The sequence below is a fragment of the Triticum aestivum genome, chromosome 3D, assembly GCF_018294505.1.
Source record: "Triticum aestivum cultivar Chinese Spring chromosome 3D, IWGSC CS RefSeq v2.1, whole genome shotgun sequence".
NCBI classification, from domain to species: Eukaryota; Viridiplantae; Streptophyta; class Magnoliopsida; order Poales; family Poaceae; genus Triticum; species Triticum aestivum.
This window is the reverse complement of record NC_057802.1, coordinates 445,902,372-445,928,335: the sequence shown is the minus strand read 5'-3', so window position 1 is coordinate 445,928,335 and position 25,964 is coordinate 445,902,372. Positions and strand designations below refer to the sequence as shown.

General features: G+C 49.0%; 5 protein-coding genes across 7 annotated transcripts; 2 read left to right on the top strand and 3 right to left on the bottom strand.

Moving 5' to 3' along the window:
- The first annotated feature begins 2,927 nt into the window (after positions 1-2,927).
- On the top strand, positions 2,928-4,992 carry LOC123079548 (NAC domain-containing protein 68). Its single transcript, XM_044502329.1, has 3 exons — positions 2,928-3,822; positions 3,904-4,190; positions 4,292-4,992. The coding sequence occupies exons 1-3, from the start codon at positions 2,943-2,945 to the stop codon at positions 4,718-4,720; spliced, it is 1,596 nt and encodes a 531-aa protein (XP_044358264.1). The 5' UTR covers positions 2,928-2,942; the 3' UTR covers positions 4,721-4,992.
- Positions 4,993-6,564: 1,572 nt separating this feature from the next.
- Positions 6,565-9,016, bottom strand: LOC123079546 (pentatricopeptide repeat-containing protein At5g15010, mitochondrial). Its single transcript, XM_044502325.1, has one exon. The coding sequence runs from the start codon at positions 8,982-8,984 to the stop codon at positions 7,176-7,178; it is 1,809 nt and encodes a 602-aa protein (XP_044358260.1). The 5' UTR covers positions 8,985-9,016; the 3' UTR covers positions 6,565-7,175.
- Positions 8,806-13,489, top strand: LOC123079547 (pentatricopeptide repeat-containing protein At2g22410, mitochondrial). Of its 3 annotated transcripts, none has more exons than XM_044502327.1 (2): positions 8,806-8,934; positions 10,942-13,489. In XM_044502327.1, the coding sequence occupies exon 2, from the start codon at positions 11,034-11,036 to the stop codon at positions 12,732-12,734; it is 1,701 nt and encodes a 566-aa protein (XP_044358262.1). In that variant the 5' UTR covers positions 8,806-8,934; positions 10,942-11,033; the 3' UTR covers positions 12,735-13,489. The 3 variants fall into 3 exon arrangements, with proteins under 3 accessions (XP_044358262.1, XP_044358261.1, XP_044358263.1); XM_044502326.1 differs by lacking the exon at positions 8,806-8,934 and adding an exon at positions 9,639-10,550 and having other exon boundaries at positions 10,942-13,474; XM_044502328.1 differs by lacking the exon at positions 8,806-8,934 and adding an exon at positions 10,387-10,510.
- A 233-nt stretch (positions 13,490-13,722) lies between these two features.
- LOC123079545 (60S ribosomal protein L24) lies at positions 13,723-16,484 on the bottom strand. Its single transcript, XM_044502323.1, has 6 exons — positions 16,347-16,484; positions 15,163-15,208; positions 14,978-15,053; positions 14,741-14,842; positions 14,200-14,348; positions 13,723-14,063 (listed from the first exon to the last, which is right to left on the bottom strand). The coding sequence occupies exons 2-6, from the start codon at positions 15,171-15,173 to the stop codon at positions 13,913-13,915; spliced, it is 489 nt and encodes a 162-aa protein (XP_044358258.1). The 5' UTR covers positions 15,174-15,208; positions 16,347-16,484; the 3' UTR covers positions 13,723-13,912.
- Positions 16,485-19,751: 3,267 nt separating this feature from the next.
- On the bottom strand, positions 19,752-25,170 carry LOC123079544 (zinc finger protein VAR3, chloroplastic). The gene is made up of 5 exons (XM_044502322.1): positions 24,645-25,170; positions 24,451-24,568; positions 23,087-23,349; positions 22,408-22,506; positions 19,752-22,320 (listed from the first exon to the last, which is right to left on the bottom strand). The coding sequence occupies exons 1-5, from the start codon at positions 25,058-25,060 to the stop codon at positions 20,055-20,057; spliced, it is 3,162 nt and encodes a 1,053-aa protein (XP_044358257.1). The 5' UTR covers positions 25,061-25,170; the 3' UTR covers positions 19,752-20,054.
- Between the last annotated feature and the right edge of the window lie 794 nt (positions 25,171-25,964).

Below are 25,964 nucleotides of genomic sequence, written 5' to 3'. Positions count from 1 at the left end.
CCAATATTTGTGTTTGACTTGCACTTGGAGTATATCTTGGGGGTATTCGCCTTTCTCTGTGCATCCATGTCTGTCTAGTATCTTGTTTCTTTCATGACATCATTGCCCATTCTTTCTCTTCTTGGAGATCCTGCATTCTTCTTGGTAGATTCATGACAATTGGTAATGAAGAATCTGGATTGTCCAAAACTATTACAATGCCTCTCCTTTAGGCTAGACCTCGTGCCACTCTTTCCTTGATCTTGAGTAGTTGCGGTCGTTGGTCTTGAATTTGTTTTTGGAGTACATCTTGTTGAAGTTGTGGTTCATAAGACCAAATTCTTCACTAGAGACCTCCTTGGAGTTGTCCTCACTTGGGGTCTTCTAATTATCACATGTGACTTTGTAAGCTCCAATAATCTTTGTGTTGAGATGATTGACAATGAATATCTTCCTTATCCTCGAGTCTCATTTCATAAACGACAATCCTTCCCTTTTTTATGGACACTGTACAATTGAAGTTGCTCACATACACCAGCATACACTCACCCCTATGAACGCACGCACGCACACTCTACCCTTATGAGCATCTCCGAGAGATTGAGCCGGCATAGCATCTTCAGATTTTACGAAGTTACCATAGGCGCCTCGTGGTCGGCGGAAACGTCTCCTCCCACTGAACGAACATGGCCGGAAGCCTGAAATAAATTCAGAAATAATGCGAGCACCAATGTCAAGTCTAGGACTTGAACCCTGGTGGGCTTAGAATATCAATGTCCTCCTATAACCATCTAACCGCAGGTTGGTCCGCAACGACAATTATTCATACGACCTTTTTCTCCGCATGTGACAGTCACGTTCTCCATGGAACGCTCATAGACGATGTAGGTGGGGTGGTGTACGGCCGCGTGCCCTAGCACACGCGAAAGGCTTACATTGATGTGTTTGGATCGAGAACTGGAGAAAAAAAACTGACACCCCGATCCCGAGAGACGGTACCGAGGGAGACGATCGCAAGCAAGGACACAAGCGCATGGTGATGGAGTCGGACAAGAAGGAAAGCACTAGGACACCGAATCGGAAAGACTGAATCAACCCTAGCTAGAGAAAATAGCCGAGAATGCCCTGCCGAATCTGTCTCTGATGACGACTTTGCCAATTACAGAACCGTCACTCCGGACTGGGCTCTATATAGCCCCAACGTCGACACTGCTGGCTGTGGTGTGGAGTTTGGATACTCCCCTGTTTGGCAAGCCGGTGGTAACTTGGTTTTCATTTTCTGAAAGCGCACCACAAAGTAAAATCAACTACGATGCCGAAATGCAGTTAACTTGCCCACACACCTCCTCCCACATGTCTTAATCTCAATTTCCGCAATAGTTTATGGAACAAAACAGAAAGAAAGCTTCCACATAAATCTATCGAGCGCCCACCAAAGCATCGGTGGATAATATCTCGAGTGCTCCCTGTCATTCCGATAGCTGAGACACGGCCAGTGATGTATGCAACGCGACATGCTACTCACCGGATGACAGCTAATCCCGGCAGTCACCAGCTGTGCGATACCAAGTGCGGTAACCTGACAGCAAATGAACACGGCAATCTGTAAATTAAACTGAAGAAAATCCCCAGCCCAACCCAGTTTTGGCCCATGGGAAAACGGAAGCTCACTGTCACCACGACAAAAAGTTCATCGCTTTCCCCGGAACTGGCCGCCCGCCCGACGGCCCGTCCGTCCTTTTCGGCTCCAATTTCATACCGTAGTCCACCGCCGGGGGAATGAGAAACCTCGGCCGTCGACAAGGCGCTGTGCTTTTTCTTTTATCTGCCATACGGCTGGCCGACCAACCGCACCTCCGCCGAGTCGAGGATTTGCTCGCCACCCCACCCCGCCGTCGCGGCTGGAGGCGCACCCGGGTAAGGTTCAGGTTCAGCGCACGTAGATGGGATGGCCATCCAGGAGGAGGGAGGCACGTGCAGATTGGGGCCAGGTTTCTTTATTTTACTACAGATAACTAAGAGGAGATACACCTACTCTGGCTGTCTCTCTAGGTGTCCCTGACTAGGTAAACAGATGGCACTAGGTATGCTTCGGTATGAACAGGCCAAGCTTGAGTATTATCCTCTCGAATTGTTTAAAATTTCTTTTCGAGGAACTTGAATTGTTTAAATGTTGTGATGTTCTAAGCATATCCTTCTGTTCTGTCGATCGACATGAGAATTATGAATTGCGAAGATAAATAGTGTTCCAAGCATATCCTTCTGTGTCCGACATGGGAATTAACTATGTTATAGGACGGCAATAATCCATGTTATACGCAATACAAATGTCGTATGTACTTCCTTCGTTCATGAACATAAGATGTTGTAACCTAGATGTACGTAGACACGTTTTAATGTGTTTGTTACTCGTTTCAATCTGTATGTAGTCCATATTAAACTATCAAAAAATATCTTATGCTCCATTGACGTTTTTCTTTTTTAAATTTAGCCTACAAAAGCACATAGTACAGACGCAAACGCTCATACATATGCGCATACACCCAGCCCTACGAACGCACACATGCACACTCTACTCCTATAAGCACTTTCAAGAGACCGAGCTGGCATATCATCTTGAGATTTACGAAGTCACTATACGCGTCTCGTCGTCGACTGAATCGTCTCCTCCCACGAAAAGCGGACTTGAATCCTGGTGGGTTGGGGATAACACTGTCCCTCTAACCATCCAACCACAGGTTGGTTCGCAATGGGTCACTTAACTATAAACATAACAGGCACGCTTGCGTTCCCTCATGTTTAAGCTACCCGTCGTAAAGGATGGTTCATATCCACGTTTTTTTTTCCACGTTTATAGGCTGAAACTAAACAATGGCATCTTCGAAGGGCCATCTAGCGTTCTAGATAGCTAGCGTGATCCCTCAACCTTTAAAAGTTTTCCCCGGAGAAAAATCCAAGGCGCGATGGAAAACCTTCATGCATGTCATGCGCCGATCGTAACCTCGTGTCCTCGTACGTTCGTTCATGGCTGCCGCAGCTCACAGCCAAGAAGCACAATCCGCACGTGCCGCAATGCAGATGAGAGGTCCAGAACACAGAGGACCAGCCCGCGCCCGCCGACGCACCACCTAGACGCACGGCCATTCGACGAGCCGCCGGGGTGGTCGCGGGGATATATTTTCCCGCCGGAAAATCCCTCCCGGATGTCGCCCCCGCGCGCTTTTGACCCTTCCGTCCCTTTCAGCCCGGCCGTCGGGAGGGTCAAACTCTTGTCGCCGCGGGAAACTTCCGCGCAGCAGCGCATGGCCGTCCTCCTCATCCAAACAACGAAGCCCACGAGCAGCTCGGGGACACGCGCGGGCCCGCCACGGCCCACGTGGCGCGGGCGGGGGCCCGTATATAGCCGCCCCGGGCGCCCCACCCTACAAACGTACTTGGTCGCCAAGGAAACGAGCCATCAACAAAAGAGAAGGCTCCAGGTCCCAGGAGGCGGTATCACAACCAGCCGCCTTTCTCTTCTCTTCTCTTCTCTTCCAACACCGCGGCACGACCGCGCGAGGGCCGGGGTTTTCTGGGAGGTGGTGCAGCGAGCGAGCGCGGGGAGGAGAATGATGACGGCAATGGTGAAGGCCGAGTCGACGACGGCGGCGGCGGCGGCGGAGGGGAGCAGCGGGCGGAGGGACGCGGAGGCGGAGCTCAACCTGCCGCCGGGCTTCCGCTTCCACCCCACGGACGACGAGCTCGTCGTGCACTACCTCTGCAGGAAGGTGGCCGGCCAGCCGCAGCCCGTGCCCATCATCGCCGAGGTCGATCTCTACAAGTTCAACCCCTGGGATCTGCCCGGTGCGCCTTCTCCCCTGTTTTCTCTTCTCCTTCCTCCTTCTTGGTTCAATGTGTGCCGTGCTGACCTTTGCGTTCGTGCAGAGAGGGCGCTGTTCGGGAGCAGGGAGTGGTACTTCTTCACGCCGCGCGACCGCAAGTACCCCAACGGCTCGCGCCCCAACCGCTCCGCCGGCACCGGCTACTGGAAGGCCACGGGCGCCGACAAGCCCGTGGCGCCCAAGGAGAGCGGCGGCCGGACGGTCGGCATCAAGAAGGCGCTCGTCTTCTACTCCGGCAGGGCGCCCAGGGGCGTCAAGACCGACTGGATCATGCACGAGTACCGCATCGCCGAAGCCGACCGCGCGCCCGGCAAGAAGGGGTCCCTCAAGGTAACCCCGGCGTCTTCCACTTTGCAGTTTGCTCACCAACAATTCTGATCGATCAATACTGAATACTGATCTTCTCTTTCTGTGATGTGCGGCTATTGCAGTTGGACGAATGGGTGCTGTGCCGGCTGTACAACAAGAAGAACAACTGGGAGAAGCTCAAGGTGGAGCAGGACATGGCTGTGGAGGCCGGGCCGAACGGGGAGGTCATGGACGCGTTGGCGACCGACGCCATGTCTGACAGCTTCCAGACGCACGACTCCTCGGAGATCGACAGCGCCTCCGGCCTGCAGCAGCACGGCTTCATGGACATGGCGCAGGGGCAGCCGAGGGGCGGCATGGTGACGGTGAAGGAGGACAGCGACTGGTTCACCGGCCTGAGTATGGACGACCTGCAGACTTGTTATATGAACATGGGGCAGATGGTGAACCCGGCGACGATGCCTGGGCAGAACGGCAGCGGCTACCTGCAGCCGATGAGCTCGCCGCAGATGATGAGGCCGATGTGGCAAACAATCTTGCCACCATTCTGAGATGGAACAAGAAAGATCTGGTGTAAATTATTGGAAATAGAAGTGATTAGACAAATACTTACTTTGTTGAACTAGAAAGAGGTAGAAATTTCCCAGGCATGATTCTGAAGATGTGGTGGTAGGCTTGTAGCAGTATTTATTCTTTGGTTTCGATCTGTAAATTTGGTATTCTGAACAAACATGTGGTTTTATTCTCATAATAATATCAAGCCTAAACACCAAACTTGTTCTTCTGACCCTTGATCAATCTGAAACATATACTCCCTCCGTCCTGTATTACTTGTCTTGGATTTGTCTAGATACGGATGTATCTAGACCGGACGTATATAGACAGTTTTAGTGTTAGATACATCTGTATCTAGAAACAAGTAATTTGGGACGGAGGTAATATATGATTATTTCACAGCTGATATTTCATTTTTCACCTCTTCCAATTGTTTTCAAAAATATATTCAGTGTTTATCCGAATTTGGTTACAGTGGGTTCAGATATTAACAGTATAATGGTAACATTCAGTGCATACATGAACAGGCAGACTGCAACTGGTAGTCGACCACGCAGCTATCGGTTAAAGTTGGGACGTGATCATGCACCATGTTAGTCTGCATCATGAGTCATATGAGTTAGCGACACTTGCAGGCTAGCAGCTATAAGATGCCATGAAATTGACAGTGGGCACTAGCATGACAAGCATGGCTCAGTTGGCTGTAGCTTGTACAGAGAAAGCAAGTTGTTTTCACCATAACTGTATCCATTACCAGTCATCGTCTTATCAACAAAATCTAAAGCAACTTGCATCAACACCATCTTTTGGAGACTGGACTGCATAACAGAGATCAGGATATATGTAGTGACAACTGACAGAACAAGCCACTTGCTGTTAGCAGGGATATCCTACAGGATATTACAGAAAGGTCTTGAAACATCACATGCGAAGATAAATTTTTGGCTCATACCATATTATCGTCGGTATGATCAAATCCACTAGCCACTAGGCCTAACTGAAGCCGCGTGATAGCAGAGAAAATAACACCTAACTGATCAGATATAACTGGAATTCTGGTAGACGCTCACCTCAGAATCAACAGATTCATTGATTACAAGCAGGCTGGCAGCAACCCGCTCCAGCTTCGATCCAATGTGCTCCTGTAGCTGGACTATTTAGTGTGCACATGCACTGAATTAATGCTATCAGAAAGGTTGCAATGGCTAGCTGACAGAAAGAGAAAAATATGTTTGCCAAGAAGAAAATTGTAACCTAAAGCTTCAGACAGCGGCGGATTCTGCAGTGGGATCAGTGGTCACTAAATGGTTACATGTGAATATGCCAGTAAACTAATGGAATTGTTGTAAGCATGAAAATGTAACTGCTAATATTGAATACAGATACATACTGAAAATGTGTACTCCCTCCGTTCCTAAATACTTCCTCCGTTCCTAAATATAAGTCTTTCTAGAGATTCCATTATAGACTACATACGGAGCAAAATGAGTGAACCTACACTCTAAAATATGTCTATATACATCCGTATGTAGTTTGTAGTGGAATCTCTAAAAAGACTTGTATTTAGGAACGGAGGGAGTATAAGTCTATTTAGAGATTCCACCATGGACTACATACGGAGCAAAATGAGTGAATCTAAAGTCTAAAACATGTCTATATATATCCGTATGTAGTTTGTAATGGAATCTCTTAAAAGACTTATATTTAGGAACGGAGGGAGTATTTAGTATCAAACCATATGAAATGAGCTGTATTCGTCATTATATTTTGTAAAGCTAAAATATCTGCCCATATTATTATGCGAAAGTATGCGAGTCGGACCAGTATGAATATGGTGGACAGTCATTATATGTTGTGAACCAATCATTGAACATGTACCCAGTACAAACTACTCCCTCTGTCCGAAAAAGCTTGTCCCAAACTTGTCCCTCAAATGGATGTATCTAGCACTAACTTGGTGCTAGATACATCCATTTGAGGGACAAGCTTTTTCGGACGGAGGGAGTATGAGCTACAAAAGAAGGGTTACAGCAAAGTGATGCCTATCCAAGTTTAAACAGGATAAACCATAGTTTGCACTTTCTAATTCCAACCTACAACCAAGCAATCTAGTGAGAATGAAAATAACTGGGCAAACATACTACTTTCGAATACGGCAGAGCTCTGCCCATTCTATTAGAAGGAAGAAAGTTTGATACAGACTTGAACAAAGGAAACCGAACAGCATACCCTCAGCTGAGGTCATGGCTGACAACTCTTAACGAAAGTCAGGGCCCTTGCAAGCGTGGCTTCCTTGACCAAACCGGCCACAACAACGTAGATGAAGATCACTCAAGGGTAATCAGACTCATCTTTAGGAATAACCAAATAATCTCTCTCCAAAGTTTACCAGTTACTCCAAAACGACACCCATGTCTGTTTCTATAGATCACTTCCAAGTGGTCTTCATCTTTACCACTCTCTACGAGTTACTTTGAGAGACACCGAACCACTTCTTGAACCGGCAGAAGCTGACGCCTTGGCGAGCTCTCTGCCTGAACGCCACGCCTGTATCATTGATTCAGTCTTCTCCTCAGGTGAAAATCCCTTGGCTTTCATCTCCTCATAATACTTTGCAGCTTCCTCTAGCTTCCCATTCAGGAACAATCCATGTATGAACACAATGTACGCACTCCGATCAGGGGTCAGCCCGTTTGCAGGCATTGCGTTCCACAGTTTCTCCACACTGTCGTGCTGCTTCCACCTGCAGAACTTCCGGATCAACATAATATAAGTGTCCATCTCTGGCTCGCAATGCAGTGTCTTCATCTTATCCAACAGATCAAAGACCTCAGTGGGGCTCGTAGCAACATCGAACAATGCATGGAATGTCCTCACTGATGCCAACAGCCCCCTTCCTACCATCTCATCAAACATCTCCCTTGCCTCCTGGACCTGACGAGCCTTGCAAAGAGGCCGAATGAGGGAGTTGTAAGTGGCCGTGTCCGGTGTAACCCCCTTCTCCTCCATGCTCCGGACAAGAGCCCTTGCCTCGTCCACACACCGTCCCTTAGCGAGCGCGTGCACAACTGCATTGTACACCTTCCGGTCTGGCACGATGCCGGCCTCCTTCATGCGGTTAAAGAGCTTCATGACCGAATCCAAGCTCCCAGCCTTCGAGAAGCACGAGATCATACTCCCATAAGACACAACGTCCCTCGCGACACCCCTGAGCTCCATGACGGTCCAAAACCTCTTGGCCTCCCGCACGCTGCAGACCATGTTGCACCAGCCGTTGAGCACGATGTTGAAGCCCTTGGTCTCGAACGGGAACTCCCTCTCGCTGGACAGAAGCAGGTGCTCCGCGTCCTTGACGTTCTTGTACCGGCAGAGGGCGCCGAGGAGGCCATGGAACTGGACGACCCCGGGCTCAATGCCGAAGCTCGGGAGTGCGCGGAACGCGGCGATCGCGCTAGCAACGTCCCGCGCGGCGCAGTAGCGCCGGATTAGGAGGAGCACCGCCCTCGGCGACGCGAGCGACCTGCGGCGCATTTCGTCGAGCAGGGCGCGCGCGTCGTCGAAGCGGCGGTGCCTGGCGAGGATGGCGAGCATGGAGTGGCACGCGTGGCGCCCGGGGGCGTACCCGGGCTGCGGCCGCCCCCGCGCGGCGGCCCACCGGAATGCGGCGTGCGCGGCGGCCCAGCTGTTGCGGAGGCGCGAGAGCGCGGCCACCACGAGCGTCTCCGAGGCCGCGGCGCCGCATTGCTCCAGGAGCGCCCCGGCGCGCGCGGCGTCCAGGTGGGCGCCCTCGGCCGCCGCGACGACGGCGTCCACGCCGCGCGCCACGTCCGGCGGGAGCTGCTGCTGGTCCGGGAAGGAGAACGGGTCGTCGTCATCCTCCCCCTCGCTGCCCTCGCCGCCGCCGGACGGCACCCGCGCGGTGGAGAGGCGCGGGGCGTTGGGCGGGAGGAGAGGCCGTCTCCTCGGCGGTGGGTTGGAGAATCCGGGGCCGGAGAGGCGCGCGATCGCTCCGGCGAGGACCCTGCGCAACATCGAGGAACGAGAGGTTCGGGCGGCGAGTTGCCTCGTGTCAACTGTCAACAGAGCAATGTAGTACGCCCGGGAAGGGAAAGCAAAAACACAATCTTTTTGTCTTGGACGCCGGCGCGGGAGGGAGAAAGCCTCGGACGATTTCGAGTCCAGCCTCCTCCACCTCTTCTCTCCAGACAAGGTAATGCCTCTCTCTCTCTCTCTCTCTCTCTCTCCATTGCACCATGACATATTCTAAGTAGACGAGAGAGGCGTTGGGTAGGGCTGCAGAAGACGGAGCCCCCCTCATGGCGCGGTTCCCGGCTGACCTCCTGAGGCAGGGATGCGCGCCCTTCCATGCCGCCGCCGCCGCCGCCCACGCCCGGGGCCTGGTCGCCCTCCTCCTGAGGCACCAGGCGGAGAGGCGCCCGCTCCTCCAGATCCACGCCCAGCTCGTTGCCCGCCAGGTGTTCGACCGGCGGCCCACGCCGTGGCACGCGCTCCTCAAGGCCTACTCCCGCGGCCCTCTCCCGCAGGAGGCCCTGAGCCTCTTCAGGGACGCACGCCGGCACGCGGCCGACGACACCTACGCCTTCGTGCACGCCCTTGGGGCCTGCGCGGCCCTGGCGTGGCCGCGGGCTGCCGCGCAGCTGCACGGGCTTGCCGTCCGCAAGGGGTTCGAGTTCCACGCCTATGTGCACACCGCCCTGGTCAACGCCTATGTTGTGTGCGGGTGCCTGGCGGAATCTCGTGGTGCGTTCGACGAGATGCCGGCGAAGAATGCGGTTACTTGGAACGTGATGATCACCGGGTTTGCTGCGCGGGGCGAGGTTGAGTACGCCAGGCTGCTCTTTGAGCGGATGCCCTGTAGGAATATTGTCTCGTGGACCGGGATGATTGATGGGTACACGCGCTCCTGCCGCTCGGTAGAGGCCGTTGCTCTCTTTCGCCGCATGATGGCAGAAGGCATTGATCCAAGCGAGATAACCGTGTTAGCGGTTGTGCCTGCGGTATCTAATATTGGAAGGATTCTTTTGGGCGAGACATTGCACGGCTATTGTGAGAAGAAGGGTCTTCTTGTGTTGGATATCCGAGTTGGGAATTCGCTCATAGACCTGTATGCCAAGATTGGGTCTATAAAGAACTCCCTCAAGATTTTCCATGAAATGCTGGATGGGAGAAACTTGGTGTCATGGACATCAATAATTTCAGGTTTTGCAATGCACGGGTTGTCAACTGAGGCAGTTGAACTGTTTGCAGAGATGAGAAGAGCTGGAATCAGGCCTGACAGAGTCACCTTCTTAAGTGTTCTCAGTGCTTGCAACCATGGTGGGCTGGTCGAGCAAGGAGTACTGTTTTTCAAAACCATGGTGTATGAATACAGTCTAACTCCAGAGATCAAGCATTTTGGGTGTATCATAGACATGCTAGGGAGGGCTGGACGGTTATATGAGGCCGAGCAAGTAATAAGTGGTCTGCCAATGGAGGTTAATTCAGTCATATGGAGGACACTGCTGGGTTGTTGCAGCAAGTATGGGGAAGTGGAGATGGCGGAGAGGGCAATGAAGAAGATACTAGACATCGAAAGAGAATCTGGAGGTGATTTTGTGGTGGTATCCAATATGCTCACTGAGCATGGAAGGTTTAGTGATGCTGAAAGAGCACGGAAGCTAGTAGATGAGATGAATACTGTTAAGGTTCCTGGGCTTGCTTTGGTTGGTGAGAGTCAGTAAGTCGGAACCAAATTATTGGGAAGAAGCTCCACATAGTTTTAAGAGGTTTTGTTCCATCGTTAAAATCTAGCCTTCCTACTTTATGGTGGGTTTATTGTGTTATTTTGCCTTTTATTTATTATCTTTCATGCAAAGTTAAAAGAACTAAGAATTCAGTTTATTTCTTCTTGGCTGCTTAATGATTGTTGAATCATATGACCTTTGTATTTAAACACCACCATCTCATTATCCAATGCTCGCTATTTTTCCTATATGCTGTTAATAAGCATCGACAGTGTGCTCGTTTATTCCACTTTCAAAAAGTTCACAGTATTATTGTTTGTCGCTTTTGTACTACTCCCTCCGTCCCATAATATTAGACGTTTTTGCAAGCTAATATAGTTTGCAAAAACGTCTTACATTATGGGATGGAGAGAGTAGTTCACAGTATTAGTACTTTTTGTTGCTTCTCTACTAATATTGGTAATCCCTTGCAGGAAGCAGAGGTGTTGAATGACATGTGCCGTACTGCATTTCCACTCACTGATCCACAGTTCATGAAAAAATCCAGTTTTCTTTCAGCATTGTAATGATGGAAACCATAAAGAAGCTTCATGGCCGTCTCATTGTTTCTGGGCTGCACAACTGCCAATATGCAATGTCTAAGATTCTCAGATTCTATGCTATTCTACAACCAGATTTGGTTCTTGCTCATAAAGTATATGGGCAGATTGAAGCACCAACAACTTACCTTCGGAATATCATACTCAGGGGGCTTGCTCAAAGCGATGCACCAGAAGATGCAATTGCTTTCTACAAGAAGGCTCGAGGAAAATGTATGGAGCCGGACAACCTGACGTTCCCATTTGTAGTGAAGGCTTGTGCAAGGATTGGTGCTCTTAAGGAAGGGAAACAGATGCACAACCATGTACTGAAATTCGGGCTTCTTTCGGATATCTTCGTTTCCAATTCGCTGATTCATCTGTATGCTGCCTGTGGTGATTTGTGCTGTGCAAGATCTGTTTTCGATGAGATGCTGGTTAAGGATGTGGTGTCCTGGAACTCTTTGATATGTGGATATAGCCGGCGCAATAGATTAAAAGAGGTTTTGAAGTTATTCAAGTTGATGCACGACGAAGGAGTTAGAGCTGATAAGGTCACTATGGCCAAGGTTGTTTCTGCGTGCACTCGTCTAGGAGATTGGAGCATGGCAGATTGCTTGGTCAAGTACATAGAGGATTACTGCATAGAGGTGGATGTCTACTTGGGCAATACTTTGATAGATTACTATGGCAGACGTGGGCAGCTGCAATCGGCAGAAAAGATTTTCTTTAACATGAAGGATAGGGACACCGTGACAATGAATGCGATGATCACCGCATATGCAAAAGCTGGGGATCTGGTTTCGGCAAGAAGATTATTCGAGGAAATTTCTGGCAAAGATCTGATCTCATGGAGCTCTATGATATCTGGATATTCGCAAGCTAGTCAGTTCTCTGACGCCTTGGAACTCTTCAGGGAGATGCAGAGAGCCAAGGTGAAACCGGACGCTGTCGTGCTCGCGAGCGTACTCTCTGCCTGCGCGCACCTAGGCGCTCTCGATCTCGGCAAGTGGATCCACGACTACATGAGGCGACACGGGATCGAAGCCGACACCATCCTGCACAATTCTCTGATCGACATGTACGCGAAATGCGGAAGCACCAAGGAGGCGCTGCAGGTCTTCAGAGAAATGAAAGAGAAGGACACCCTGTCATGGAACTCGATCATAATGGGGATGGCCAACAACGGCGCCGAGGAGGAAGCTCTGAGCGCCTTCCATGCCATGATCGCCGAAGGGTTCAGGCCGAACGAGGTCACCTTCCTCGGCGTGCTGATCGCGTGCGCCAACGCGGAGCTCGTCGAGGAGGGACTCGGCCACTTCGAGAGCATGAGGTCGGTCCACGGCGTGGAGCCGCAGATGAAGCACTATGGCGTAGTCGTCGACCTCCTGGGGCGCGCCGGTCGGCTGACGAAGGCGCTGAGGTTCGTCGCCGAGATGCCCGTCGCTCCTGAGCTCGTCGTCTACAGGATACTGCTGGGGGCGGCCAGAACGCACGGCGATTTGGGCGTCGCCGAGGTGGTCGCCGAGAGGCTCAGGGAACTGGACGGCGGGAACAGCGGGGACTACACGCTGATGAGCAATGCGTATGCGGGGGCTGACAGATGGAGCGACGCCATGGAGGTCAGGCAGCGGATGGAGGATAGTCGTGTGAGGAAATTGCCCGCTTGCAGTGTCGTCGACTGCTGACACTGCTAGCTACAGAGTGATGCTCGGGTCCATGACCGAGAGAATTATGTCAATTACTCTGCAACCAATTTTGTCATAACGATGTGAATAATGCAAAGCAAAAAAAGATGCAAAGCTAAAAAAATAAATGCACACCCGTAGGCATATATCACTTGTATTTATATAATACTAGTAAAGAGATGATACAGATACAAGCAACAGAAAACAACGAGATTATAAACGGCTGTACCAATGCATACCGCCATCGCTGCAACTACCAAGCACCCACCATCTTCGTCGTCACTGGAGAAGGAGAGCACCAAAAACTAGTCCACATTTTGACGCTGAAGTAACCCCTAGGTTGGAGGCTTAACAAGCGCAATAGCCACCAACCCTGAAAGGTTGGATCTAGCCCGACAAGGCCCGTGAATAGGCGGCAGAATCCTCCACCATCTTCCTCGCCGCTGCCACGCCACGACGCAGGCCAGATCGAAACCGCTCCAACAGCTTGGACTCCACAAGCTTCTCCAGCTACACCTCCGATGAGCAGAAGCATGGGCTAGGAGACCATTATTCCTATGAGCATCATCGACATCTGCCCCACCATGACAGCGCCCCATTATTGACACTCAATGGCGGAGGAAACTTGAAGACCTAGAAACCCTATGCAAAGGATTTGCGGTGAGTTAACCATTCGACGCTCTTATATATCTCAAACAAAGACGTTTCAGTGTAACAAGGGTTCCATCGATTAGCCAAGTAGCGGTTTTGAATAATCTAGCAATGCGGTACCTCTGGAAATCGGTACCAAGACTTGGAAGATACTCCCTCCGTCAGTGACACTAGTGTAGTGTAAAAAGGGCTCTTATATTATGGGACGGAGGGAGTATATAATTAGGACGGGAGACTGGGAACTTGAAATAATCAGCTAGAGCCCCTTAAGATCAAGGGCAAACTATCACCACTGTACACTTTGCCGCCAACCGCAATGAGAAAACTTACCAAGTGATAAGAACCAACATAAGAACCATTCATTATAAATAAACTCATCAAGACAATCCAAAACGTTAACACCATTCAGCCTCAGAGATAAGGTGCAAATTCAAGAGGGCGGGGTAATAACTTGACAAAGGTCTATGATAGTAGGATAGGAAACAAGGCTAGGCAGCACAACTCTATGTCTATGGCGTAATCAACTTTCAACGCTTCCCGCCGCCACCGCCAATCTTTGGGCCCTTGGAACCCTTCTGCACGGCGCCCTTGCCCCCCTGTGACTTCTGGGACTTGGTCACCTCTGCCTTCTTGGCCTTCTTCTCATCCTTGGTCTTCTTGATACGCTCCTTGATCTCACTGCGTCATGATGAATCAAGGGTAAGATGATTGAAAAGCAAACAATAATATCAACAGCTGCTAGATCAGTTTTTGCAACAGAAGATTTAGGAGTAGACACAATGCTGGAACAGCAATAAAGAGATTGAAAATGTACCGGAGAGCGGCTTCTCGGGCAGCATCACGGACTTCAGGCTTCTCGGCCCTCTTCTTCTGGATAACTTCCAGAGTGGCACCAACAATCGACCGTGAGTACGGCTTCTTGGTGGTGCGGCGCCTCTTCTTGGCAGCCTCAGCATGGATGTCCTGCATTGACACATCAAAGCACAGCCCAGTAAATACACATGACAGGATGAATCAGTAACCAAAAACAAAAAAATATCCTTTGTTGCAGCAAACACAGGAAGTTGCACATCATGAGGCTTAAGATTACAGAAGGACTGGCACGATAAATACAGGAATACTAACAGAAGCACTGATCTATAAATAACATAACAAATGTCATCTAATGTTTGTTATAAATACCACGCACAAGCATATCAAACTGTAGGGAGGAATTTGCCCTCAAATTAATGACAGGTGAAATGCAAATTACAAACACACGAGCACATGCAAGCAAATTCTAGCAACATTTCTTTGGCATAAAAAGGGATAATACAGTAACTGCATGATGGAGAATGATAGTCTAAATGTGAAACCTTCTTGTGCTGCTTCCTGTACATTGCTGTCCAGCAAAGCTTTGCAGGCTTCAGGCGGTTGTGGAAGTAGCGCTTGCATTTTGAGTTGGCAAAGAGGAAAACCTGCAGCACAAAATATCTGAATCGTTAATAGGTGGTTCCTGTTTGAAGAATCAACAGAAAAAACTTCTAGGCTTAATACTGATGACCTAGACCATTCAACAACAATATTGGTGATCTTAACATAACAAAGTTTACCTGCGAATCCGAACGAATGAACCTGATACCCTTCCCTGGGTAAATCTTCTGGCCGCTAAAACGGCAAAGCTCGGTCCTGTAGAACAAATAAAACAACAATTTGAGCACTGAAACCACACTTGAGGTATCACTACTATTGAACTAAGTACAGAAGACATGCTAATTTGCAAAAACATATGGCTTACTTCAGAACCATCTTCTCAGCCTTAGAGAACTTTCACAAGCTCCTACCTAAAAATGAGACAAGAAGAACCATGAGCAACACTTAATAAGAACATAAAGCAAGGAAGTGAACACAAAAGAACAATCAACAACAAAGCAGGATCTGTAGCATGGAACAACCACAAAAGCACAATCATCAAAACCTCATATAACCAACAGGGTGTAAATTGTCTACCCTTGTCCATCTCTCATACTAAGTGTGTGATATCAGGCGACTACTGGCTGAAGAAAGTGGAGTAAATCTCTGCTGCAAAGCGGGTTCCCTGTTTCTCTTGCACAACAAAAATATGGCACCTGTGCAACCAGAACGGCTACCATGCCTCAGTACTTGTGCTCTGGTCCAAATGAACCAACCTACAGGCCCAAAAGTAAGCTAATTATCAAGTAGCTACTGTCTACACGTAGGATAAACTCTGGCACAGACAATGTCAGATGCATGTCAAACAAGAATCAAATGGGTGATGTTGGGCGACTACTGGCGGCAGAAAGTAGAGTTCAATCTCTGCTGCAAAGCGGGTTCCCATGTCTCTCTTGCACAACAAATAAATGGCAACTGAGCAACCAGAACGGCTACCGTGCCTCAGTACTTGTGCTCTGGATCCTACTTTACACAAACAAAGAATAACACAACGCCTCAATCGTAAAGGCTGGATGATTATTGGGTAACCACCGGCAGCAGAAACACAAAGAAGCCACTGCTGCAAACTGCGTACCCGTGTACATCTTGCACAGTAAAGATTAGGCCGCCGGAAACTACAACAGCAAATCTGTGTCCGGTGCCCCAGTACCCATGCAAGATCTCACGAACAGCAGGCAAATACTCACTAATGGACGCATCCAGATCACGGAACAACAACCCATGGCGCGCTCCAGCGCGACTAAAGACTGGACTCACGCAAAACGAACGCATCTCGAACAACCACCACGGCGAAACCCTAGGAACCAAGCTACCGCCGGTGACCAAGGCTGCGAATTGAGAGACGCGGCTGCCTATCGTCGGATCCAAACCAACCAGACCTCGCGAAACGAAACGGAGGAACCGGTGGACGAGCGGCGCGGCGGAAGGAGGAGCGGCGGCCGGACGGATTGGCCTAGGAGGACGGGGGAGATGGGGCGGAGGAGAGGGAGGAGAGGATGGGAGGGATACCTTGGGCGAGGAGGAGGCGCGGCGGCGGCGGATGGGGGGAAGTGGGGGGAGATGTGTGCCGCGGGTAGGGTTTTGATGACCTCGCGAGAGGTAGGGTGGGCGTGGGTTGTTGGGCTAATGGGCCGTTCGAGTAGGGTTTGCTGGTCGGAGCCCACTGTTGCTCGACCGGGTTTTTGGTCTTGTAGGCTTTCTCATTTCTCGTGCTACGTCTTTTCTGGGCGACGCCTTCTGTTTTTTGTTTTCTGATGAGGGGTGACGCCTCCTCGTGTGTGTTTTTTTGGGGTAAAGAAGTTTTACTCCATGACAACAGATTTACAGTTAAGAGACAAGAATACGTCAGTACACAGGGCGCAGCCACACATCGGTGGCACATTCAGTGCGGTTGTATCATGTTAGAATAAATCCAAGGCCATACTGTCGATTATCCGAGGACCAAGCAATCACACAAGCACGACACCGAGATTTGTTAACGAGGTTCACCGATATGGCTACATTCCGTGACTATGGGCGCTCCTCCCCATGACACCGTTACAATACCGCACCCGGTCGCCCTGGACGCCGGCACATACCGCCGGCTTCCCCTGCAGTCCGGTGCTATTATATTGACATAGGTTACATTGTGTGTCTACCCCGCTATATATGAGAGGCCTAGGATACAAGTGTCCTACCAGGACACGACTCCGTACCCTGTAAACACAATACAACTCATAGTCCAACTGTAACCTACCTTGTACACTATATTCGACACAACTCTAACAAACTCCACCTTGGCGAATATTCTCCACCACCTTGAGTTCATCAATGCATCAAACTTCCATGTACATTGGACTTGAGCTTATCCCGTGAGCACCGCTGTTACTCCAAAGACTCCATATAACTCCATCTGCAACTTGTAGTCCCTCCTTTTCTTGACCACAGCCAACACTCGAGTAAAATTAAGTTCCTTGTTACTCTAGTTTGTGCTCCCAACTTCCAGAGTTATCTGTCCAACGCAATCACACACTGATCACTGACCTGCGTGAAAATGAACAACTCACATATTGGGTGTCACACATAAGAGTTACCCGAACTCAACATCACCGCTCCTTTCTTGACCGCCTGTCTGGAACTTGAAAGAATTTCACCATTGCTTGTAGTCCCCCCGAGTCAAATTCGCAGTTGTTTCACTACATGTATGACCACCAGAGCCCTGGCCCGTCTCCATGCCCCCGTGCTTACCGCACGCCTCGCCGCTATTACCGCGTCGAGCCTCTGCCGTCCCGGTCGAGTCTCAAGGGCTGCGAAACCACACCACTCAACCTCCACTGCAAAGTACCACCGATCATCACCGACCGATGACGAGTTTCACGCTTCCATCAGACCACTAGGCTCCAGTCCGAACTACATGTCCCTCGCTTTTACCCGTTGCTGATTAGGCTTCGATTCCCTGGATCGTTACACCGTAGCCCCTCAATTCAGCTCCACCTTCAACTTGACTCCATAGTAGATGATTAGTCCACCCTCGCGCCCCGTCGACTTCAAGCTCCGTGTATACATCACCTTGAATCAACCCCGCGCCATAGTCTTGTCGAAGCCGCACAAGCCCTCGGGGCCTGCGCCACGTGTTTCCACGTCCCAGAATTCAGTCACTATCAGCATCACGCTCCTATGTCGTCGTCGCCGATCCCACCACCGTCTTCTGTACCAACCGACTTACGTCGATCCGTCAGACTGTCCAATCCGACCCAGCCGTACATATCCGACTGCAACCATGCTGAACCCTACGTCATGTCCGCCCGCACATCTCCGTGCCTTGCTTTGATGCCCTGTGTGTGCATGATCCATTTGCGAACCTCACGGTAAAACCACGTGCGCACTTAGCAACAAATCCAAAAGAAAAATTGCCTCTTCCGGGTAGCTTCCGTGGATGCACCAAACTTGTGTCCGGCAACTCCCAATGTTTTTTCTCTTTTCACCATGTTGCTAACCTCAAGCCACGTACATACCAGGTGCAGATCTTTTTTTTTTACCAAACAAATCTCATCAGGTGCCTTTGCTACTTCGTATGCTCTTTTCCGTGACTCAGCTTCAAGCAACCCGCAGCCATACACACGACAATTTTGCAGTGCAACTGATCCAGGGCTTCCAGCGCATACGTCTGCCACCGCGTGGGCTTTAGTGTGCACACGCGCCAGCCCATGAGCTGCGTCTGCCACCCATGCGCGCCTCAGACTGGGCCGCCGTGTCTCCACGTTCCTTTGATCACCGTATCGATCTCCTCTAGACCGAGTCCGACCTGGAACACCACGACACGACGCCTGCTCGATCCGACCTCGCCAGGAATCTCGCGCATGTACGCTCGCCCGACCGATCAGCCCGATCGATCGCCGCACGTCTCGCGCTGCCGCTGATGCTTTCGCCTGCCGCCACATGCACACGTGTCTGTCTCTGATGTTGGCTTTTTCCAATTTCGCTGAGAACCACACCGCAAACGGCTGCATCTCAACTTAATTCTTCCTCTAAATCAATGATCCGCAGCCTCCAAACAATCTAGCTCTGATACCACTTGTTAGAATAAATCCGAGGCCATACCGTCGATCATCCGATGACCAAACAATCACACGAGCACGACACCGAGATTTGTTAACGAGATTCACCGATATGACTACATCCCGGGGCCTGACTATGGGCGCTCCTCCCCATGACACCGCTACAATACCGCACCCGGTCGCCCTGGACGCCAGCACATGCCGCCGGATTCCCCTAAGGTCCGGTGCTATTATGTTGGCATAGGTTACATCGTGTGTCTACCCCGCTATATATGAGAGGCCTAGGATACAAGTGCCCTACCAGGACACGACTCCGTACCCTGTAAACACAATACAACTTATAGTCCAACTGTAACCTACCTTGTACACTATATTCAACACAACTCTAACATATCTCACCATACTCTATTCAGACTACGATAAAGTTTTTGAAAAATAAACTCCCGAGCCTCTCTCAAGGCTTTGATCTCCAAAGCAAGATGACTATGAGCCTCTCTCAAGGCTTTGATCTCCAAAAGCAAGATGACTATATGAAGAACGAACAAGTGAGTCATCTCTGAAGATGGATAGGGCTGTAGACGATTCCAACTGCAAAATGACCGAAAGCTCAATATGCTGAACTAACAAAGCCATACCTTGCATCTTCGCATCTATCTGACTAGAAAACTTTAAGCAGCAAAAATAAACGTCCTATCATGGTGTCGCAAGATCATACCGCCGGCGGCTGTACCATCAACTTAAAAAAATACACCATCCACAGAGGACAACCTAAAACAGAGGATCCCCTATTCCACTGTCAACCTATGATCGAAAGCATGCTCCGCTTTCATTAAGGCATTTGTTTTTGGGCAGTCTGTTTTAACACAGTACACTTTCATTTTCGAGCAAAACAGTATATGATTTTTTAATCCCTTTTAAATCCGACGCGCAAATTATTTGATGATTGCACTCACGGTTTCAGGTACAACAACAAATGTATACAACTGATACACGTAACAAATTAAACAGCAAATCCCTACTGGTCGAGAACAAAACTTTTCGATACAGAAAAAATGGTCTGGGCGTTCAGCTGTTTCCTCCGCGTGGATTTCTTCGCCTTGCTGCTTATTATCACGATCAGAAGTAAAAGTATATCTTGTGTAAACTCTTCGCTCCTGCATCGGAATAGATATACCTGCTTTCAGCTAGCATCTTTGTCCGGCTCGGAGCTTACGATCGGTAGGTTCCTTCTGTACTGAGGAGAGGTTAACCTCCTCTCCAACGGTGTCTTCCTCTTGCTCACCACGAATCTGTTCACCCCCTTCCTCATCGGCATTATCTCAGGGAAGTCCTCGTCAGGGATGTTGGCAAGCTCGGAGATGTCCTTGATCTGGGCTGCCCTCCTGAACCATCTCTCGGCCTTGGCTTCCTCAGACATGTCCAGAGGATCAGGGTCCTTCACAGCAGAGCCTTCTAAACTCTTTCCAGTATAACCTCCACTTCCGTAGCTTGAGTAGCCTGTTGCTTGATTAGGGTTAGTGGAACCAATGCCGCAAGTAGCAACCCTGCTATCAGGATGTGAACCACTCGGATTATGGTTGTTGCTGCTGCTCCAAGCATGGTTGTTGCTGTGATTAGTATAGCCGGGCGTATAAGACGGTTGTGTAGAATAGCTTCCCTGATTGTAAGTAGATGTATCTCGACCCTCACTGAAGCTCCCCTGAGAGTAGTTTGTGTTTGGAGCGTGGGTATTCGAAGTGCCACTGGGTCGACCACCTGCCTGATGAGGTTGTGTCTGATACTGATAGTTGCCAGATCCACCTCTGCCATCATTAAACCTCCCCTGGGACTGGGAATAGTTTGTGTTCCAAGCACCAGTATTCGAAGTTCCACTAGATTGATCGCCCACTTCACGAGGTTGCTGTTGATGCTGATAGTTGTTAGATCCACCTCTGCCATCATTAAACCTCCCCTGGGAGTGGTTTGTGTTCCAAGCAACAGTATTCGAAGTGCCACTAGATCGATCACCCACCTCGTGAGGTTGCTGTTGATGCTGATAGTTGTTAGATCCGCCTCTGCCATCATTAAACCTCCCCTGGGAGTACTTTGTGTTCAAAGCACCAGCATTTGAAGTTCCACGAGATCGATCACCCACCTCATGAGGTTGCTGTTGATGCTGATAGTTGCTAGATCCTCCTCTGACATCAGTAGACGTCCCCTGGGAGTAGTTTGGGTTCCAGGCGCCTGAATTTGGTGTACCAGTAGATCGATCACCCATCTCATAAGGTTGCTGCTGATACTGCTGGCTGCTGCTTCCACCAGGTGTATAACCACCTGGACTCGAGCTCTGCTGAGAGTAATTCTTATTCCAGTTCTCATTACTCATGATGCTACTTCCCTGAGGGCCAATCACCTGTGAGGTGTTTTGGCTATCTCCCGAATGTCTTGATGAAGCATTTGTTTCTGGCAGCTTATCAGCTGATGGAGAACTTTCTGAAACTATTCCTGTATCTGGAGTACTCTCTGCTGGCGCATCTTTCTTGGCAAAATAATCAGGAGGAAACGGAACAAATGGGACGAAATCCGAATTGTCAGCCTGCTCAAGCACACTGCGCCTCTGGTACTGTGGTGATGTCAGCGAGCGGTCTTTTTTCTTACTAATAACAAACCGGTTCTCACCCTTCCTCATTGGCATAATATCAGGAAAGTCTTCATCAGAAATAGCACTTGAAAGGTCATTTACACTGTCGAGTTCTGCGACTTTCTTGGACCATTTCTCAGCAGTATCTAATGATCTATCAACATCTTTCCTCTCAGTTGAGGCCTGTGTGATACCGGGTGTGGAACTACCAGTTTCCCTATTTATTTGACAGTCCCTATCTGCCTGTTCATTACTCTTTGCATTCTGTGGCTTGGTAAACAGATCAGCAGATAATGGCACAAAAGGAACGGGGTCGATATCACCAAGATGGCCTGTTAATTTCCTGGGAGTCTCAGCATTTACACCCCCATTATCAGACTGATTGTTTGGGGCAGAAGTGGATGCCGAACGCCCAAGTATCCTGTCTAAAGTTTGACTAATCTTGGAGTCGGATGCTGTTGCTTGAGGGCTATTGTTACTGCTGTACTGTGCACTTGCCAGTCTTCTCTCCAATGGTGTCTTGCGTGTGCTAACTACAAATTTATTGACTCCCTTCCTCATAGGCATAATCTCAGGAAAATCCTCATCAGCTGCCAGACTACTTAAATCAGCAGAATCGTCAAGTTGAGATACTTTGCTCAACCACCTTTCTGCCTTCTCATCGCTTTCAGCAAGTTTTCTCTCAATTTCAGATCTACCAGCATTAGTTACACTAAGAAGCTCTGCTACACCGCCTAAACCAGCACCAGCAGATGCAGTTGTCGCTGGTCTTTTGCAAGCACATCTTAAGCATGACATGTTCCTCCCATAATTATAGAATTCACACCTTGGCAAAAGGACAATACGAAGTCAGCCATCTCGAAGCATAAATAATTTCAAATCACAAAAATGAAGTTAGCATGTCGAAGCTTACTGAGGGCATTCCCACTCTCCGCCAGTCAACATCTTCTTTGGCCGATGCTCATTGCACTCAAGGCACCTCGCATTTCTTGCAAAGTTCATAAAGCTACATCTGTAGGTTGCAGAGCATATTTAGAGTCAACATTACAAAAAATATGAAGAAGGGTAAAATATTTCAAATAAGTAGTAAACAAACCAGTAGCAAATAATCTCAAATGTGTCCGACAATACAAGTAGTTGCGAATTTATTTTACAGATGCGAGTTTTGTGCCTCTTTGTACAAAATTATGAGAATAGCACATAAGTGGTCATGATTAGTTAAATGTTGGTTAAGAATATACTCCCTCCGTCACATAATATAAGACGTTATTACATCTAATATGTGAGCATATTGGATGTAATAACATCTTATATTATGGGACGGAGGGAGTAGATGAGAAAACATACACAGAGGTAAAACAAGCCAAGTGTGAAAAGACTAGAGAAACAACAACATTGTTCAAAAATGAAAAATGATTTATTACATAGATGCATGCTTGTGCAAGACTCTGCTACAGCACAAGAAAACGAGTGTGTATATTTTAGCTGTATCACATCTAGGAAGAGAAGATGTAGAAATTAGTTGGCACTTTAAAGTAAGGCGATGTGGCATGCAACTGTTCAATTGATGAATAAAAATATCCACAACATACCTTGTGCAAATCCAGTCACCACGTTTCATCTCAACATTTTGCCCTGGATGCCTAGAGAATCGCTCAGGTTGACTCTCAACAGTTGGCTCCGCAAAACTGAAGGAGTGGGGAAGTCCACTAGAATTAACTAGCTCAGCCAAGATATTTCTAACAGCTGAATCAGTGAGTTCTTTGTCTTCTAAATAGTTGTTTGACGAACTGTATGTGTAACTTAACAAGTACCGAACAATGTCCACGGTTTCCGCTCTGACTGATTGAATTGCCTGGCAAAAGTTATCACATCTTTAGTGTCTTGACCAATACAGTTTTGTCAAATTGCATAATGTGGGGTCAGCATTTGTGAATTGGCAACTGAAACCTCTTGCAAGAATTCTTAAGAAATCTGTTGTTCCCCGTACAGGATATGCTTATAGCTTATCCCCAAGAATCCCCCTTTTTGAATTCGGTTTCAACAAATGAAATAAATGGGAATACTTCTACCACAGAACATCTCAAACCAAAGCCCAAGTCAAATAACTAACTATATATGTAATGAGAAATCTCTCTGCCTTAATCTCTATCCAAAAAGGAAGGATTTGAATTTGTTCTCTGAGAGCTCCCGCCTCCTCCACAACGCCGCTTCCTTCCGATGATGCAACCTCCACACCAGCCGCCACGCCTTCATGCCTCCGCCTGGCGCAAGTTATGTTTTGTGACTTCGTAGTTATATAAGTTCTTAGTTGAGCTCTGTGCCCCGCTGGATGTCTTTAACAGTACAAGTCACGCATTAAGTTGTATGCATTTGCTAGTTAAGCTCTGTTGTTCACAGCTTGCTAGACTGCAAGTTGCATTCAGCAAGGCTAAGGTGTGATGGACGTTTTCCTCTTAACTATATATATACTGACTGTATCCTTGTATTACTTTCTATAAGATGCCATGTAACCACAGTTGTAACCCTGGTGAAATCGGAACTGAAGAAAATACATCATTCCTATCAGGCGTTCAACATCACCCATCATAAAAGAAACAAGGGGTGCAACAAAGGTGCAGCGAGAAAATGACGAACTGAAATGCTCAAAATTTTATTGGAATTATATAGAGGATTGTCCCTGAACTGAATGGCATGTTTGGTCTTTCCTTCTTAATTATATTTTCTACTGTATCATTCACAATATATGGCTACAAATCCGGTAGAGCAACATAAATAATTATCTAGTTGACTGATGATCACACATATGTAAAACCTGCTGTAACCTACTCCCTCCATTCCATAATTCTTGTCACGGTTTTAGTTCAAGTCGACAAGAATTATGGAACGGAGGGAGTGCTAGACAACCACTCCACAAGCGTGATGTGACCAACTTGCAAAATGGATAAGAACTCACATTGTCCTCTTCACCCGCGAGGTATTGCTGCAGCCGCTGCGCAGATTCCTCACCTCCCTTGAACAGGGCCGGTGCAACATTAGACACCACAACCTCGACATCCTTCGTCGGCAGCGACCTGCGGTCACATCCAATCAATCAGCAACGTGAGGAAAAGAAACCAGCCGGCCAGATGGCCAAGCGATTTGCTTCACCTGAGAAGGTCGGGCCGGTCGCGCGCGAAGGCCAGGCAGGAGGACACAGCGGACTCCGCCTCGGCCGACAGGCCGCTGCCGGAGGCGACGGCGAGCTCATCGGCGGGGGAGGGGGCGCGGGCGGCGTAACCGGCGGCCGCGAGGCGGTCGACCAGGCGGGACCATTCCGGGAAAGGGGCGTGGAGCGGTGGGGTTGACGAGGCGGAGCTGGAGCTGTAGGGGAGGGGTGAGGCGGCGGCGGCGGCGGCCGAGGTGGAGAGCGTGCGGAGGGGAGAGGGGGAGGAGAGCAGGTGTTGGCGGCGGGATGCCGCGGTGCGCGAGGAGAGGATGAGCGCGAAGGCGGCGGCGGAGGGCCGGAGACGGAGCGGGGAGGAGGTGAGCAAGAGGGAGGACAGCAGCTTGGAGGCGCTGCCCATGGCGACGGCGGCGACGGCGGAGAGCCGAGACCTGGAAGAGGAGAGGGTTCTACGCCTCCTTCCTGTAGGCCTTTGCCTGCTACTCCCAAAATTGGCGGCCCAGCGGATGGTCGGGTTTAGCCGGACGGCGCTGTGGAAGAAATATCTCGGCATGATCGCACGGCTAGGATTCACCAATCACCCCGACAACGAGAGAGAGAGAAACGTCTGTTTAATAACCCTGAACCTGAAGTAGCAAAACCGGATCAAATGCCCCTAAGGCTGGTCATAATGGAAGTAATATAGGTAATACTAACATACATGTCACATAAGTAAAGAAAATAATGTGTCAAGTAATTAATGAAGAGAGAGGCAAATAGAGTAACATAACATGTTACCATCACATAACGGTTCTCAATGCAAAATAAGTCTACAAAGTAATAAATAAGGTGATGCATGACACTACACATATGTTACTACCCACTATAGATGTAGTAATATAGACTAGTAACATATACATGTTATTAGTCTAAGTTACTCCCCACTATGACCAGCCTAAACCTTTGAAGACGGTATGACTGAGGCTGGTCATAGTGTGAGTAACATAGTAGGTAGTAATACAGATGCCACATAAGCAGAAATAATGATGTGTCAAGTAGTTAATGAGAAGTGAGGCAAATAGAGCAACATAATAAGTTACCATCACGTAGCGCTTCTCAGTATAAAATGAGATTACAAAGTAATAAATGAAGACATATATGTTACCACACCTATGACACTACTCATTATGAATGTAGTAACATAGACTAGTAACATTTACTACTCTAAGTTACTCATCATTATGACTAGCCTGAAGGCATCTCCGACGCGGCAACCATCTGAACGGGGTGGTCCAAACATGTTTTATCATCGAACGCGCTCAAGT